The sequence below is a fragment of the Callorhinchus milii genome, unplaced genomic scaffold (genome assembly GCF_018977255.1).
Source record: "Callorhinchus milii isolate IMCB2004 unplaced genomic scaffold, IMCB_Cmil_1.0 Scaffold12, whole genome shotgun sequence".
Taxonomy (NCBI): domain Eukaryota; kingdom Metazoa; phylum Chordata; class Chondrichthyes; order Chimaeriformes; family Callorhinchidae; genus Callorhinchus; species Callorhinchus milii.
Window position 1 is genome coordinate 96,959 of NW_024704753.1, and position 16,171 is coordinate 113,129.

General features: G+C 43.7%; 1 protein-coding gene across 1 annotated transcript; it reads right to left on the reverse strand.

The window, feature by feature from the left end:
• Positions 1-3,112: 3,112 nt before the first annotated feature.
• klhdc8b (kelch domain containing 8B) lies at positions 3,113-15,106 on the reverse strand. The gene is made up of 5 exons (XM_007908855.1): positions 14,679-15,106; positions 9,656-9,820; positions 7,983-8,207; positions 4,615-4,716; positions 3,113-3,460 (listed from the first exon to the last, which is right to left on the reverse strand). Exons 1-5 carry the CDS (start codon positions 15,052-15,054, stop codon positions 3,264-3,266), a joined length of 1,065 nt encoding a protein of 354 aa, XP_007907046.1. The 5' UTR covers positions 15,055-15,106; the 3' UTR covers positions 3,113-3,263.
• Positions 15,107-16,171: the final 1,065 nt, after the last annotated feature.

The following is a 16,171-nucleotide window of genomic DNA, read 5'->3' on the forward strand; positions in this document are numbered from 1 at the left end:
CAGGATTTCTCAAAGCACTTCACAGAATATCTGTAAAGTGAATTGACTGTATTTTGGAAGAAACGTGGCAGCCAATTGCACACAACAACAACAACAAGATTCCATTTATTGAGCGCCTTTCACGTCGGGAGGACGTCCCAAGGCGCTGTACAGTTGGGTCAGGACCCGAGCAGGGGGGAAATGGTCAGGGGGAGGGAAGGGAGGGAGCGAGGAGGGGGTAGAGAGTCGAGAAGGGAGCTGAAGGCACGGTCAAAGAGAAAGGTCTTGAGACCGGCCTTGAAGGAGGAAAGGGAGGAAGCGGCGAAGGCACTGGGGGATAGAGTTCCAGAGCCTAGGGGCTGAGAGGCTGAAGGCCCGGCCACCGATAGTAGGGCGGTTGGGGCAGGGGATGTGGAGCAGACCGGAGCCAGAGGAACGGAGGGTACGGGCGGGTAGGTAGGGGGATAGTAGGTCGGAGAGGTAGGAGGGAGCGAGGCCGTGAATGGCCTTGTAGGTGAGGATCTTGAATTCGATCCTCTGGGGGATGGGGAGCCAGTGGAGGCGAGCGAGGGTGGGAGTGATGTGTTCCCGAAGCCTGGTGCGGAACAGTACACGAACTGTAGAGTTCTGAATGACCTGCAGTGTGGAGGGAGGGCCGGGAAGGCCGGCGAGGAGAGAGTTCCCATAGTCCAGCCTTGAGATGATAAAGGTGTGGACCAGAGTTTCAGCCGCGTGAGGGGTGAGGTAGTGCCGTAGTCTGGCGACATTCCGGAGGTGATGGAAGGCGGTGCCAGTTGTGGCGCGGATATGGGGAGAAAGGACAGCTCAGGGTCGAACAGAACCCCGAGGTTCCTGACTGGCTTTGAGAGGTGGAGAGTGCAGCCTTGGATGTTGATGCTGTCAGCGCCTGAGGTGCGGAGGCGCTGACGTGAGCCAATCAGGAGGGCCTCCGTTTTGCGCATGTTGAGCTGGAGAAAGTTATCTCTCGTCCAGGACTCAATGTCGGACAGGCAGGCTGTCAGGACATCGGTGGTCGTGGAGTTGAGGGTAGAGGAGGAAAGGTAGAGTTGGGTGTCATCCGCATACATGTGGAAGTTAACCCCATGTCTGCGGATGATGTCACCGAGGGGGAGCATATAGAGGGTGAAGAGGAGGGGACCGAGGACAGAGCCTTGAGGGACACCGCACGAGACAGTGCGGGGGCCGGAGGAAAAACCATTTGTGGAGACAAAGTGAAGACGGTGGGAGAGGTACGACCTAAACCACTCAAGGACAGGGCCTTGAAGGTTTAGGTGGGAGGACAAGCGGTGGAGGAGGATAGCATGGTCGACCGTATCGAATGCTGCCGATAGGTCGAGGAGGACGAGGAGGCAGAGGGAGCCCTGGTCACAGATGGTCAGGATGTCATTGGTGACCTTGACCAGGGCAGTTTCTGTGCTATGGGCAGCACGGAAACCCGACTGAAGGGGTTCGAATAGTGAGTGGTTGGAGAGGAAAGAGCGCAGCTGGGAGGCCACAACTCGTTAAATAATGTCCCACAATCAGTCGTGGATTGAGTGACCAAATTATTTTTAAAAACATTTTTGAAGGGATTATTACCCCTGGCAAACCAATCCACCAATTGACTAAAAGCTGGGTTCTGAGTTACTGCTAGGTAAACAGAGACATGTGGAGTAAGGAAACATGCTTGATGTTTCACCCTGACTGGGAATCAAACCCAGGTCCTCTCGCTTGTGAGGCGAGTACTCTAATCACTACCCTACAGGACTCCACATAACAAAGGGTGTAACTTGGTTCATACCTGATAGAACTGTAACAAACATTCAGTGGTCAGGTATAGGAACCTCTTTTAGTGCGACTCTGCCTCTGGCATTGATACTGTGTTTCTATAGAACCTCAGTTGCCACACAATCATTTCAACACAGAACATTAATTTTGGACTAAACAGCACCACTGTCAGAGTCCTAGTAGACAGCAGCCTCACTGTGCAGTGCAGATCCAGCCATCATGGACATTGCTTAGAGAATTCACACCCTCGATGCTGTACTAGTTCAAGAGTCTTACAGGTCTAATGGGACCTCAAAGTCCTTGTGCTGGTGTGAAAGAGACTACATGAATCTCTACCACTTGCTACATTATAATTATCCAAACCTCTATGCTTTCATTGGTGTAACATTAAATAAGCTCCACTTTTATACAATTACGCCCATCACTCTTGAAACGTTACACTGTGAAGTAATAGCACTAAGGAAACCTCGCACCTATGTGCTTAAGAAACACTACTAGCACGTTACACACCAAGGTAACGCCACTATAGAAACCTCAGAGCTTACAGGACTCCACACCTATGTAACTGTATGTCTACACGATACAGCTCTAGCTTTGATTGGAACAGCTAGTGGAGAGCACTGGTTACTTCATCATCATTGTCTGGCTCCTACATTAACAAAATCAGAATATGAGTTTTTTTCTGCTCTAAAGTTTAGCGTTGTACATTTTTTGGGAGTATCACAGTTGCTATATGGGTTGCTGAGGGACATCAATAACACAACAATAGTTTACCCACTTTGTACTCTACTAGCATTGCAACTTGGAATAGTAAAATGTTAGCAATCTCCTGAACCTACTCAGACCTCATTTTTGACCCGTTGTTGTACTCCTTCAAACACAATTCTACAAATAAAGTTCACAATCATAGTAAATACAATGAGCCATGTTATTCTGTCTGTCCACTTAGGCTCCTATATTTTAAAATATTCTCAATATCCAGATTTTGGATGCTCAGTGCACTGGGTTTGGATTTAGTACTGAACTATAATAATAATATAATAATAATCCTTGCATTTGATATAGCGCTTTTCACGTCGGGAGGACGTCCCAAAGCGCTTCACAGAACACACTGTAAAGTGAATTGACTGTATATTTGTGGGCGAACGTGGCAGCCAATTGCGCACAGCAATATCCCACAAACAGTCATGGATTGAAAATGACCAATTTATTATTGTTTTTGGTTTTGAAGGGATTATTATTAGGCTCTGTGTGGAGTAAGGAAACTTGCCCAAGGTTTCGCCCTCTGCCTGGAATTGAACTCAGGTCTCTCGCTTGCAAAGCGAGTGCTCTATCCACTGAGCTACAGGACTCCACAAACTAATTAGAACTAATTCTAAGACAAAACATTATTTGAGAGCTTCTCACACTGTCACACTGATGTCAATATTCTTCACCAGAATCAGACCACAATGGCACATAATCCACGTTGCTGCTATTTCAGAGTTTCTCCAAAGTTAGCTGCTTTCTCGGACACTCAAGGCCTCCACAGCATTACTGGGTCCCTGAGACACCCCACCAATCACAAAGAGCATATTGTCACCTTGGAGACTGGCACAGGAACAACGAGGGCAATTCATTGCTGGTAGACTCTCCCATTTCCTCTTAGTTGGATTAAACCCTTCTACAGACCCAAGCGGCGATGGTTGGTTTCCTGCAATTGAGATGAAATATAAAATGGGATGATTGGCTATTGAAAGATTATCCCAAATTTGAGATGGGACAGATCAATTATATCTCTGTTAATTATTGCAGATGAGATGAAATATCTAGCCTGGAAAAAGGAGATAGAATAGATACTTAGAAAGTAAGAGTATTAAGGGATCGAAAAAAGAGCAGAGGAATTGAATTAAAGTAAAAACTGCCATAATCTAATAAACACAGCAGGCACAAATAGTTACTTTAAAAGAATTGTCTGCAGATTTCAAATGGTTTCTATCTGTACAAACCCTCGATTGGCCAGCACCTTGAGATGTCCTCCCGATGTGAAAGGTGCTATAAAAATGCAATCTGTTGTTGTCGTACTAATATACAGAGCATTCCTATGTCTTTCCTTATCCAGCAGCACCTGGTAATGGGCAATTACAGCCTTTGTATACAGGCAGTTAGAACATTTGTAGGATTGGGATCGTGACTAGAGGAGGAAAAATAGTATGTCATCCATATACATGTGGAAGTTGATCCCATGTCTGCTGATTGTATCACCAAAATGCAGCATATAAATGAACAAAAGGAGGAAGCCTAGAAACAGCCTTGCAGTAAAACCATAATCAAAGCACTAGATGGCATGTCCTGTTCCCCAGACAGGCTTGCTGAGCCCTGACTGTCTGTCCACTTTGGCTGACTGGAGTTTACTTCCCCAGAGTCTGTTATGTGTTGAACAAAATCAGTCATCATTTATGGCTGCATAGTTGATAGTAGTATTTTAAACTATATCTATGACAAAGATTTACAAAGAATGTAAAGCATGGAAACAGGACACTCAGCCTAACCAGTACTTTCTGCTGTTTATACTCCACATGAGTTTCCGTCCATTCTTTACTCCTTTCCTATAATCTATTCCCCTCTCCCTTGTGTGAGGATTGAGATTCCTCTTGAACACATTTATACTATCTGATTCAACCATTGCTTCAGGCAGCAAGTTCCACATTCTCACTACCCTCTCCGTGAAGTACTTCCTCCTAAATTCTCTTTTATGTTTTATGAAAGCATTGAAAAATTATATTTTGAGACTCAGACAAAGTAAGAATCAGGGCTATGTCCTGACAAATGGCCTGATGAAAATGTGCAGCTCATATGTAGTGATACCTAAACCTCCAGCAGCAACCACTCGACCTCCAACATAACCCACAGCAAAGTCTGCTCGTTTCTCTCTCATCCGTGTGCAGCGGGACTGCTTGGTCCAAAGCCCTGAAAAAAACAAAATTAATATTTATAAACTTTCAAATGTAGTGATATTTGTAATGCAAGGGTTTTCAAAATTATGAAAATTTTAATAGGGGGAAATGGCAGATAAATGGAATTGGAAGGATTGCTCTTAAAAGAGCAGCACAGACACAATGGTTCTAATAGCCTTCTTCTGTGCTGTAAATTTCTATGGTTCTGTGGTAAATATAGAGAAAGACTATCAACTAATTAATGCGTCATATAAAAAAAAACTGAGGGATATTACTAAAAGAAAAAAGGGAAATTAGAAGCAGTTTTATTGTACAGTCATTAGAATTTGGAATACTTCTCTACAAATGGCTGTTGTAGCCAAATTGGTAACAACTATTTAAAAGAGAATTGGATGATGACATGAGAAAATAAAATTGAAGGGGATAAGAATAATATTAGAGCCAATTGTTTCAATTGATAAATGAGCACCAGTACAGGCACAATGGGGAAAGAGGAGGGGAATGAGATAAGTACAGATAGCTCCAGGTTTTAGGAGATCTTAGTCACTTCAGTTACCATGGTAGCACAATTTCATTATTTTAGGTAACATGATGAATTCACTGTGGGCTGGAGCATTTATGACAAAACAGACTAAAAGTCTTCCCAGCTCCACCATGCACAGCATCCATCTGATCCTAAACTCTGCCGCCCACATACAACAACAAGATTCCATTTATAAAGCGCCTTTCACATCAGGAGGACGTCCCAAGGCGCTGCATACACACCCACTCTAAATTCCATACCCCCATTATACCAGTTCTAGCCAAACTCCATTGGCTCCCTATCACCAAATTGATCGATTTCAAGATCCTCACACTCATTTTCAAATCCCTTCATGCCCTGGCACTTCCCTACCTCTACGACCCGCTTACTCCCCAACCCTCAATCCGCTGCCTCCGCACGACTGGCTCCAGCCTTCTCCATGTCCCTTGTGTCCTCTGTTCCGCCATTGGTGGCTGCTCTTTCAGTCACTACACAACAAAACTCTGGAACACTCTTCTCCTCTCCCTCTGCCTTGTCCCTTCCTTCCTTAAATGCAAGTTATTGTTAAATGATAGTTGTTGTTTGAGATTTCGCAATTATTCACTAATATCTTTACTTTGTGGAACATCAAATAGCTTCCTTTCAAATATCTATTTGCAATAATAGCTGGTCTATACCTATTTCCGAGGTGAATGCAGGATACTGGAACTCACTGAAATCAGATAATCTAACACATTGACTGGATTCCATAAGATGGCTGAAGGCTATCTCTCCATTGAAGTGTAAACATCAGTACAATTCATAGAACTGTGCAAGAATGACCTTAACAGGGGTAATATATGTCATATTTAATCAACCCAAGAAAGTCTGTGCGTAGGAGGGCCAGCCTGAAACGCAACATTGAACAATGTACTCTGTGTCTCCACTTTTCTACCAGGGTAGCATGAGATACTACAACAACAACAACAAAATTACATTTGTAAAGCGTCTTTTTTGTCAGGAGGATGTCCCAAGGCGCTGGACAGTCAGAGTTTCGGACCCGAGCTGGGGGTCGGGATCGGAGAGGATGGAGGGCAGTGGAGGAAGCAGGGTGATCAAACGCACGGTCGAAAAGGAGGGTCTCGAGACGGGTCTTGAAGGTGGCAAGGGAGGGGGCGAGGCGGAGGGGGTGCCGGGTGGAGTTCCAGAGGGTGGGGGCAGAGTGGCAGAAGGCCCGCCCGCCAATAGTGGAGAGAGCAAGGCAAGGGACGTGAAGCAAGCCGGAGCCTGCTGAGTAGAAGGAGCGAGCAGGATGGTAGGGTGTTAGGAGGTCACAGAGGTCGGGGGCAGGAAGACCATGGAGGGCTTTGAAGGTGAGGATCATGAGCTTGAACTGTATCCTCTGTGTGAAGGGAAGCCAGTGGAGTCAGGCGAGGATGGGAGTGATAGGGTCGCGGAGCCTGGTGCGGGAGAGGACACGGGCTGCAGAGTTCTGGATGATCTGCAGCCTATGGAGGGAGGAGTTGGGGAGGCCGACAAGCAATGCGGTTACATAGTCAGGCCTCGATGTAATGAAAGCATGTATGAGGTCTTGGTGGCCTCCGGTGTGCAACCATGGATGGTGATGCTGTCAGCGCCTGAGGTGAGGAGGCGCTGTCAGGAGCCAATCAGGAGAGCCTCGGTCTTGTTGACATTCAACTGAAGGAAGTTTGCTCTCATCCAGGACTTGATGTTTGACAGACATTCTGTCAGAACAGCAGTGGTCCTGGAGTCAAGGGTGGAGGCAGCTGGGTGTCATCCGCATACATGTGGAAGTTGGCCCCACATCTGCAGATGATGTCACCAAGAGGGACTCTGGATATCAAAGAAAGCATTGCAAGAGTTGTGGCCATACATAGCCAGAGTGCAGTGGTGAGTTTACTAATTTTGCCTCTACTTGATGACCAAGGCTCTGCAGTGTTTGTGTCCTGAGAGGAGCCTTCAGGTGTGGCCCCCTATTGACAGCCCCACACTTTGCAACTCACATAGCAAATGCATTTCTTGACCTGTACTCCCTTGTCTCTGTACTCCCTCTACCAAGTGCTCTGAGGGTTGCTATATAAGTGCAAGTTGTTGTTGTCTCCTTTCGTGATCCCCATGTTTTTGGTGCTGGAGCTCCTGTGTCTCCTGTGTCTCCTGGGTTGAAACTGGACCTGCACATTTCCCAATTCTAAGAACAGAATGAAAGGTCTCAAGTGCTCCTGAGTATTACAGATTTCTAACAATAATCCTTGCATTTCATATAGCGCCTCACAGTCAATAATTATCACAGTGCTCTGTACCTCACTCCAACCTTGTGCTTCACAATAGACATCTTATTCCCAGTCTCAGCTCATTGCTGTCGCTAGTGCCAAGCAGAAGTCAAGTGGTTTCCCACAGCAGGGAACTGTTCTTATTGTGTCTTGGCCAGCCAGGTCAATGTGGCATTGGCAGAGGTTTGGGAATAATAACACATTGATATAGTGCCTTTCAAGTCAGGAGGATGTCCCAATGCGCTGGAATAAGTTGCCTCAATAAGTAATGCAACCTGCTCCACTCAGTTGCAGTTAAGTGTATCGACCAGATATGAAAAGGGAAATTAGAGGTCATTCCGCCTTGAATGAAACAATAATAATAATCCTTGCATTTGATATAGCGCCTTCTCACTTCTTCGAGACACCCTAAAGCGCGTCACAGAATATACTGTAAAATGAATTGACTTTACAAGGCTAGAAAAAGAGATTAAACATTTAACTTGCCTTGATCTGTGTCAAACACTTCCACTGTATTGACAAAGTGTGGCCGGGAGTAGAAGTTGTGGGGGCCTGGCTGCTGAAGCCCTCCCAAGCTGTAAAAGCATTTCTCCGTCATGGTACAATTTGCAAATGCCCGCCGGCTAGGAATGCTGGGGTATCGGGTCCAGCTTCGTGTTTCCAGATCCAAGGACTCAAAAGCTGTCACAGGAAGTTTACTCTGCCTTCCTCCTAACAACAAATAGAGGTTTAGGTCACTTTCCTTGCTCTGTATACTTTTTCTGGACACAAGTTTATTTCTTGGAGACCTCCTGTTATTGAATGATCTAAAACTATTCCCCAAATCTTGAGTGAAGTAAAGCACACTTTGCCAGCTTTATGTTCTTTTAACAATTTCTGAATGTATTGTTTGAATGAACTGTGAATATATGTTACGGTGAGATTAAACTGTTATTAAATTCAGGACAATCATATTTTGTTTTACTTCAAAGTGGACAAACGAACAGGGCTCACCAAACTCATCTACAAATCCCTTCATGCTCTGGCACCTCCCTACTTCTCACACCATGCCAAATGTCACCTACCCCTGCTCGAAGTCAGGCTCTGTCACTGTTAAGAGCTCCGAGACTCTATCCTGCGTGAAGGGCGCGATATAAATGCAAGTTGAGTTGTTGCTGTATTGTTAGTCAGAACTGCCTGAGGTTACACATATGTTGGTATTAGCTGATGAAAGATAGTTTCATTTTAAGATAAACATGGGATATGACTATCATTCATCATTGTTTCTGTGGCTAGCATTGCATTACCATGCATATATAGCACACAATACTTACATGACTTCAGTGTTAGATCTAGAGAGGTGATAATAGTATTGGATACAATAATTAATGCAAACTATGCAAACTCCCTGCTTGTCAGCCTCCCCAACTCTTCCCTGCATAGGTTGCAAATCATCTAGAACTCTGCAGCCCGTGTCCTCTCCCTCACCAGGCTCTGTGACCCTATCACCCCTATCCTCTCCAGACTCCACTGGATTCCAATCACATAGAGAATACAGTTCAAGATCCTGGTCCTTACCTTCAAAGCTCTCCATGGGCTCACTCCCTCCTACGTCTGCGACCTCCTAACCTGCTCCCTCCGCTCAGCGGGCTCCAGCCTGCTTCACATCTCCCGCCTCGCCCACCCCACTGTTGGTGGGAGAGCCTTCTGCCACTCTGCCCCTGCCCTCTGGAACTCCATCCTGCAGTCCCTCCACCTCGTCCCCTCCCTTGCCTCCTTCAAGACCCATTTCAAGACCCTCCTCTTTGACTGCCGTTTTGGTGACCCTCCTTCCCCCCCTGCCCTCCACCCTCCCCGATCCCAACCCCCAGCTCGGGTCCGAACCACTGACTGTCCAGTGCCTTGGGATGTCCTCTCAACATGAAAGGTGCTATACACATGTAATTTTGTTGTTGCTGTTGTTGATGGTATGCTGGCACATTTAATTAATATAATTTTGCAAGCACTCTGGACACTAATGTTGATATTATCGTTACGCTCAGTATTGATTTCCTGAATGTTAGATGTGAAAATCTGAATGAACTCTGGATCTAAAAATGGCTCGCACTGAAACAGACAGCTGTTCAGCAGCAAGAGTTGTTTTACACTCTACACCATGAGAGCAAGGGCTGGGCATTTACCTAGGACATAGATCTTATTGCCCCGCAGGAAAGCAGATGCTGCATATTGTGGAGTAGGCATCGGTGGCAGAGATTGCCATTGATCTCTGGCTGGATCATAAAGACGGACCAGTGCCTGTGGAGCTGCATCTGAGCCCATCCCTCCAAGGGCGAACACTTTGTCATCTGAAACAAAGCATAAGTATAATCTTAGAGTTGATCAAGACAATCTGGGAATGACATTATTATAGTTGCATCAAATACTGTACTGGATCCAGGAGCCGAGCACCTCATCCCTGGCTCTTCATCCCCCAAACCCTCAACTGTCCAGCTTCCTGTGACGTCCTCCTGATGTAAAGGTCCTATATTAATGTAATTTGTTGTACCAGTATAGTTAAGATGATTAACAGGTAACAAATCTACATTTTAACTAGTACCACTAACATTAACTAATACCTACAACACCAACTGCATCACTCACATCCATGGTCATTCCCTCGACCTGGTGATTATCTGGGGACGCACCATCTCGGACATCACCATCACCAATAAAGCCATTATTTCGTCTCCCTTAACTCTTTCATCCCATTCCCTGCTACTCAACCCACTTCTATCTCCTACCGCCCCTGTAAAATAAATTGCTGCTCCCTCCCTCCGTCTTTTCCGCCCTCGAGTCATCCAAACTACTGCCGTAACGACCTCACCTCCTCAGTCACTCTCCTTCACTACTCCCTCTCTGCTACCCTAGACACACTTGCCCCATCCCTCCTGCACCGCCTTCTACTCCACAAATCCCCTTGGCACACCAGTCACCTCCACTCACTGACGTCACAAGTGAATGCCACTGAACGCACCTGCCACAAATCCAATCTTACGGTCCATCATCAGATCTGGCTGGACCACATCAAATTCTACTGCTCCTATCTATCAATCTACCATTGCCTCAGCTAAATCGTCCTTCTACTCTAAAATTATCTGAGAGGCCAAGGAGAAGTCACAGCGACTCCATGGGGCCCCAGAGGACCTTTTCCTCGCTCAAAACTCTGGATAACTAGTCACTGAACCCTTTTAATAATAATCCTTGCATTTGATATCACAACTTATCACATCTTCGAGACGTTTCAAAGAGCTTCACAGAATATACTGTAAAGTGAACAGACTGTATATTTTGTGGGCGAAACATGGCAGTCAATTTTCCCTTGGAGTGATGAGTTATCAGGAGTTTAATGTGTATTACTATTGTAGAGTGTTCAAACAAATCATTCGTATGTGAAAGGTGCCATATAAATGCAAATAGTTGTTGTTCGTGCTCAATGACAGTGCAAAAAATGGGGGGAAAAAAATTATTCAATGATCCAATTCGGCTATTTCTCAGGATCTGTATTGACTATTTATTATTAGATGTTTAATAATCTGGAATTCATATGAATTGGTCAAAAGATGTTCAGTCTAATGAACAAATGGCATGTGTGTAGATGCTCATGTAGAAGGCCAGGTTTAATGTTCTGCTTTGTTGCTGAACTTCAAAGATCCAACTGCAGGATTCCTAAGGGTTAAAGGATATAATATCTCATTTACTTAAACGAGAGACTTGTGTCGTCTGGTTGTCAGGGTGTCTCCAAGGAAACAGGTAGTTGGGAAAGAAGAGCAATACAATAATTAGAGCTGATTTGTACTCTCCTCTGGGGGTAGCTTGACCTTTGTGTATGCGTGGGAGGAATTGTGTCCTTCATCACAGGAAGCAAACTTTTTCTAAAAAAGCCTGGAAAAATCAGGGCTGAGAGCATTCATCTATTTTCTTTGCAGCAGAATATTATCTACAGACAATGACATAGGAAAGAATGTGAACACTGGAGAATTCCTTGCATCAAAGCATCAATTCAGTATTTCTGTAGGTCAAAGACGATGTGAAATCCACCATTTTCTAAGTGCATTCGGTCAACAAAAAGGATTAAAAATCTTTAGATTGATAGATGGATACAATCTGTGGAAAATTGGGATGGGTTTACTCCCTGAAATTGTTACTGAGCTTATTCCTGTTCAGATGATCCATTGGGGAATAATCAGTGGAACTTAGTGAGGAGTTGTTCTGAAGCTTATGGGTGGTTAAGCTGGGGAACCAACGAATGGGCATTGGAAAATCTCTTTCTTCGAGTGAGCCTTTCATCCAGCACCCTCCCACACTGATTTTGCATTCACTCCGACTCTGTAAAGTGCTTTGAGACAAGAATGTGAAAAGCACTATAAATGTGTGAGTTGTTGTAGCATCATAAATTAATGCCCTTACTGCCAGTCCTTCTGATTCTCAATTGATTGGAGCTGGAACAATGCCTGATTATATTGAGGGTACCTTAGAGAGTTGTTTTTGAAAAATCTGTCAAGTCTCAGTTAGGCTTTCGGGAAGAATAATTAGAAAAGATGCAAATCAGAGAGCTCTGCCTTCCTTCTAAGCACCAGAGCTCCGTACCTGTTGCTTGCCGTTCGCAAACGCAACTGAAGTCCTTTTTCCTTTCTTTGAGATTTAGACTGTGTTTACATCTATTTACAGCTGTAGTATGTAAGTGATCCAAATTACTCAAACACACAACAGCCAAATAATAATAATAATCCTTGCATTTGATATAGCGCTTTTCACTTCGGGAGAACGTCCCAAAGCGCTTCACAGAACACACTGTAAAGTGAATTGACTGTATATTTGTGGGCGAACGCGGCAGCCAATTGCGCACAGCAATGTCCCACAAACAGTCGTAGATTGAAAATGACCAATTTATTATTGTTTGGGTTTTTGGAGGGATTATTATTAGGCTCTGTGTGGAGTAAGGAAACTTGCCCAAGGTTTCGCCCTCTGCCTGGAATTGAACTCAGGTCTCTCACTTGCAAAGCGAGTGCTCTAACTACTTAGCTACAGGACTCCTAGAAGGTTTATTGCACACATTTTAAGTTTACAATAAATTTGAGCAGCATGTGACATGGCAAACATTGCTGCACATTACACTCTGCATTTAATTGTAAAGGAACTGAGACATCTTCTAAGAGCTGCATATTCCTTTCCTTTCAGAAAACCCACCCTACTGTCCTTCTCATCACAGCATCAAGCTTTCTTTTAACAAGCCCAAGTATCCTGTCCTCAACCACCCTTAGGCGCTGTACAAATGTAATTTTGTTGTTGTTGCTGGCAACCTGTTCCAGTCATTAATTACTTTCTGGATAACTGATTAACACCCAGGTTCCTACTTACTGCTAGGTAAACAGGGGCGTGTGGAGTAAGGTTTCGCCCTGCCCGGGAATCAAACCCGGGTCCTCTCGCTTGCGAGGTGAGTGCTCGAACCAATACACTACAGGATACATGTATACGCATTTGCACATATATGTCAGTTAAACAAGCACATAAAGTTACAACACTTGGAATATCATCAAATATTTACATTTAGGGTGTCAGCCTGGCTCAGTTGGTCGAACCTTCTGAGTCAGTCAGAAAGTTTTGGATTCAAGCCCCACATTGCGTCTTGGGACATCCTCCTGACGTGAACAGCGCTTTACAAATGTAATTTTATATTGTATTGTATTTGAACTCACAGTTTACGTGATACTCCAAACAGTGCTGGGGTTTGCTGCATTGTTAGAGATGCTGTCCTTTGAATGTGATACTAAAGATTAAACATCTTAAAGAGTTTCACAGGTGTGAAGTGAGAGACTTGTATTTGTAGGCAAATAGGGCAATCTTTTTGTACACAGCAAAATTCCACAGTTGTGAAGTGAATGACCAATTCATCTGGGGAATTGTTAGGCAGGACATTTGAAGAAACTCTATTCTCTTTTCCAACAGTGTCATGAGCTCTCTAAAATTCACCTGAACAAGCAGATGGGATCTCAGCTTAACATTTTATCCAGGAGTCAACAAACCCAGCAATGCCGTGCTCCTCAGCACTGCACTGGAATGTCGGCCTAGAATGAAAGTCTCAACATGGGGCTTGAACTATGTCCACCTTCTGACATAGTGCTGAGATTGCTTCCAAGGAGTGCTGAGCCAGTTAGCGATCAAACTTCTATATATTTTTTAACACTTTCTGGGATACATTTTAATTTTATTAAAACTTCAAATTTTAAGTCTAAGGAAAATTAAATATTAATTTGTTACTTAAAAGTAATCTATTTAAACTCTCATATTTAATACCCAGTTTATGTTAGCCTAAATTTTACAATTTGGAGTATTTTCAAATTTAGTGCAATAATAATTATAGTCCTATCTTTAAAACAATTAATCAGTCAGTCAGTGAGTCACTCAATTAGAAAAAGTCAGAGAATCAGTTGGGAGGCTGATGTTAGTTATAGAAATGCTTTACAGCAATTTCATCAAGGCATTTCCCAATCATTTGTACAATCTGGTCAATGGCCAGACAAGTCTTTGGCAATTCTTTGCTGCCAAAGCAGATTATTTTCTGATTCCTGAGCTGTCTTACATTTCCAACGCTTTTACCAAAGCTCTTCAGGGAAACTGTGTGGCAGGAAAACAGCAGTTTTGTTTTCTGACTTCCAAGAATTGGCATGACTGCTCCCACAAGGTAGAATTAAAGGATTAAAAAGAATTTTAAGAAAAGGAATCTCAGTCCAGTGAAAAGCAAGATAAGCCCAGTGTCCTATTTCTTTAAAAGAAATTGCCATTCAGAAACCGTAATAACATTACATTGGTATTGAAGCCTATATCTGTGTAAAGACAATCCACAATTATGTGGAAGAAATTATATTTCTTGCTATCCAGCAGCCTCAATGGTTATCCATACATATCTGATGCCAAACCCAATCCAATTGTAAGGTTCAATGAAGGTTGAAACCTTCTGTTGTAAATGATCAGAATTGCCCGACGCTGAAGGCACATTCAATGAAAGTTAAATAGAGTGGTAACAATTTCAGGCAATTCCCCTCAAGATTCCTTCAATGTATGTATCTACGTCTAGTATAATAACTATGAATTCTGGCCAGCTCACTTTTGAAACCGCTTGTCGTTTCAACCTCAAGAATGATTAATAAACATGAGGTGACTTACCTTTCTTTACAGCTGTGATTCCCATTGAAGGTTGTCCTAAAGGTGCCTTCTTCTCCCACTTTCCTTCATCCATGTTAAACACCTCGAGTGACCCCAGCGGGCTCTGCTCTTCATTCATTCCTCCAATAATGAGGAGTTGTTTGCTCAGAACCACTGCTGCTGCCCCGGCACGAGGAGTGGGCATTGGTGGGAGCCCGGTCCATTTCTGACTAACGACATCCAACATTTCAACTTTGTCCAGGGGCAATCCTGTCTCGCTACAGCCCCCCAGAACAAAGACTTGCCCATCTTGGTAAAGTGCAGTGCAGTATACACGCCGAGTAGACATTGAAGGGAATACTTCCCAATGCATCGTCTTTACAGCAGGCACTGCCATCCCTTAAATAACTTAACTAGTAGATGCCAGTCTCACTGAGTCTCCACAGAACATGAAGTTCCATTATTCAGATATTATTCCAGAGTATTGAAACAGCATTCGCCAAACTTGACATATGACCAATAACTCATTGGAAAGATAACTGGAAACACTGGGATTTCACTGAATCCAATCTTAACATTGATTTAAATGCAGGTTCTGGGAGGACTGTTGGTCTTCTATGTGTACGAGTCCAAGGACAAGATGCGCCAGTGGATGTCTGAGGGAGCAGGAGGAGCACAAAATCTCAATTCTGTGTTTCAACTCAAATTCTTCTCAGGCAGGTTCACCTTCGACCTTCATAACATAAGAAATAGAATAGATATCACAACTGGAATTCCTACTCTCAGACTTTACTCAGATGGATAATAATAACATTTCAATTGGACAAATTATTTGGATATCTGTGCTAAAATACCTCAGTACCTAAATACAAATAGGGTAGTACCTGAAAACATAAATCCAGAGCAAAAAATGTTAGCGATATTTTTTCTCATTTGGGAAGACACAAAAGTCTCTTTTATCCCAAAATGTTACACTTCAGCATTGTGATGATCCACTTCAAATGATTTGTCTCATCTACTTTGCCCTTTCGTCCCTAAATACTATTAAAACTAGATAGAGTAATAAAAATGGATTCCCCTTTCATTACCACAAAGATCTATTTAGTTTATTTTAGGCTTAATCCTAGACTAAAGTTTGTTCAAATAAATATGGGTCTAAACTGACTCAAAGATAAGGTTGCTTATTTTACGTTTCAAAAAAGTATATTTTAAAAGAAACGTTGTTGTGAAACAATGCAGTGGATTATTTTTCTGTAAATGTCTGTACACAGGTAATAAAGTTGGAGAGGAGCACTAAGAAAGTTACGCTATTTATGTAGATTAATATACCTGGCAATAACACCATTACATGTGAACATCCAGTCGGCTCCACAGCTGCAGCTCTGATGTGCCAAACCGGGAGTTGGTCAGGATGTGAAGCTTACTCCTGGTTCCCAGCAAACCTGCTCGTGTCGGGCAAGTGTTCGCATTTCCATTTGAAAACTAATTGGCTTTCTCGCAGCCTCGGCTTTGGA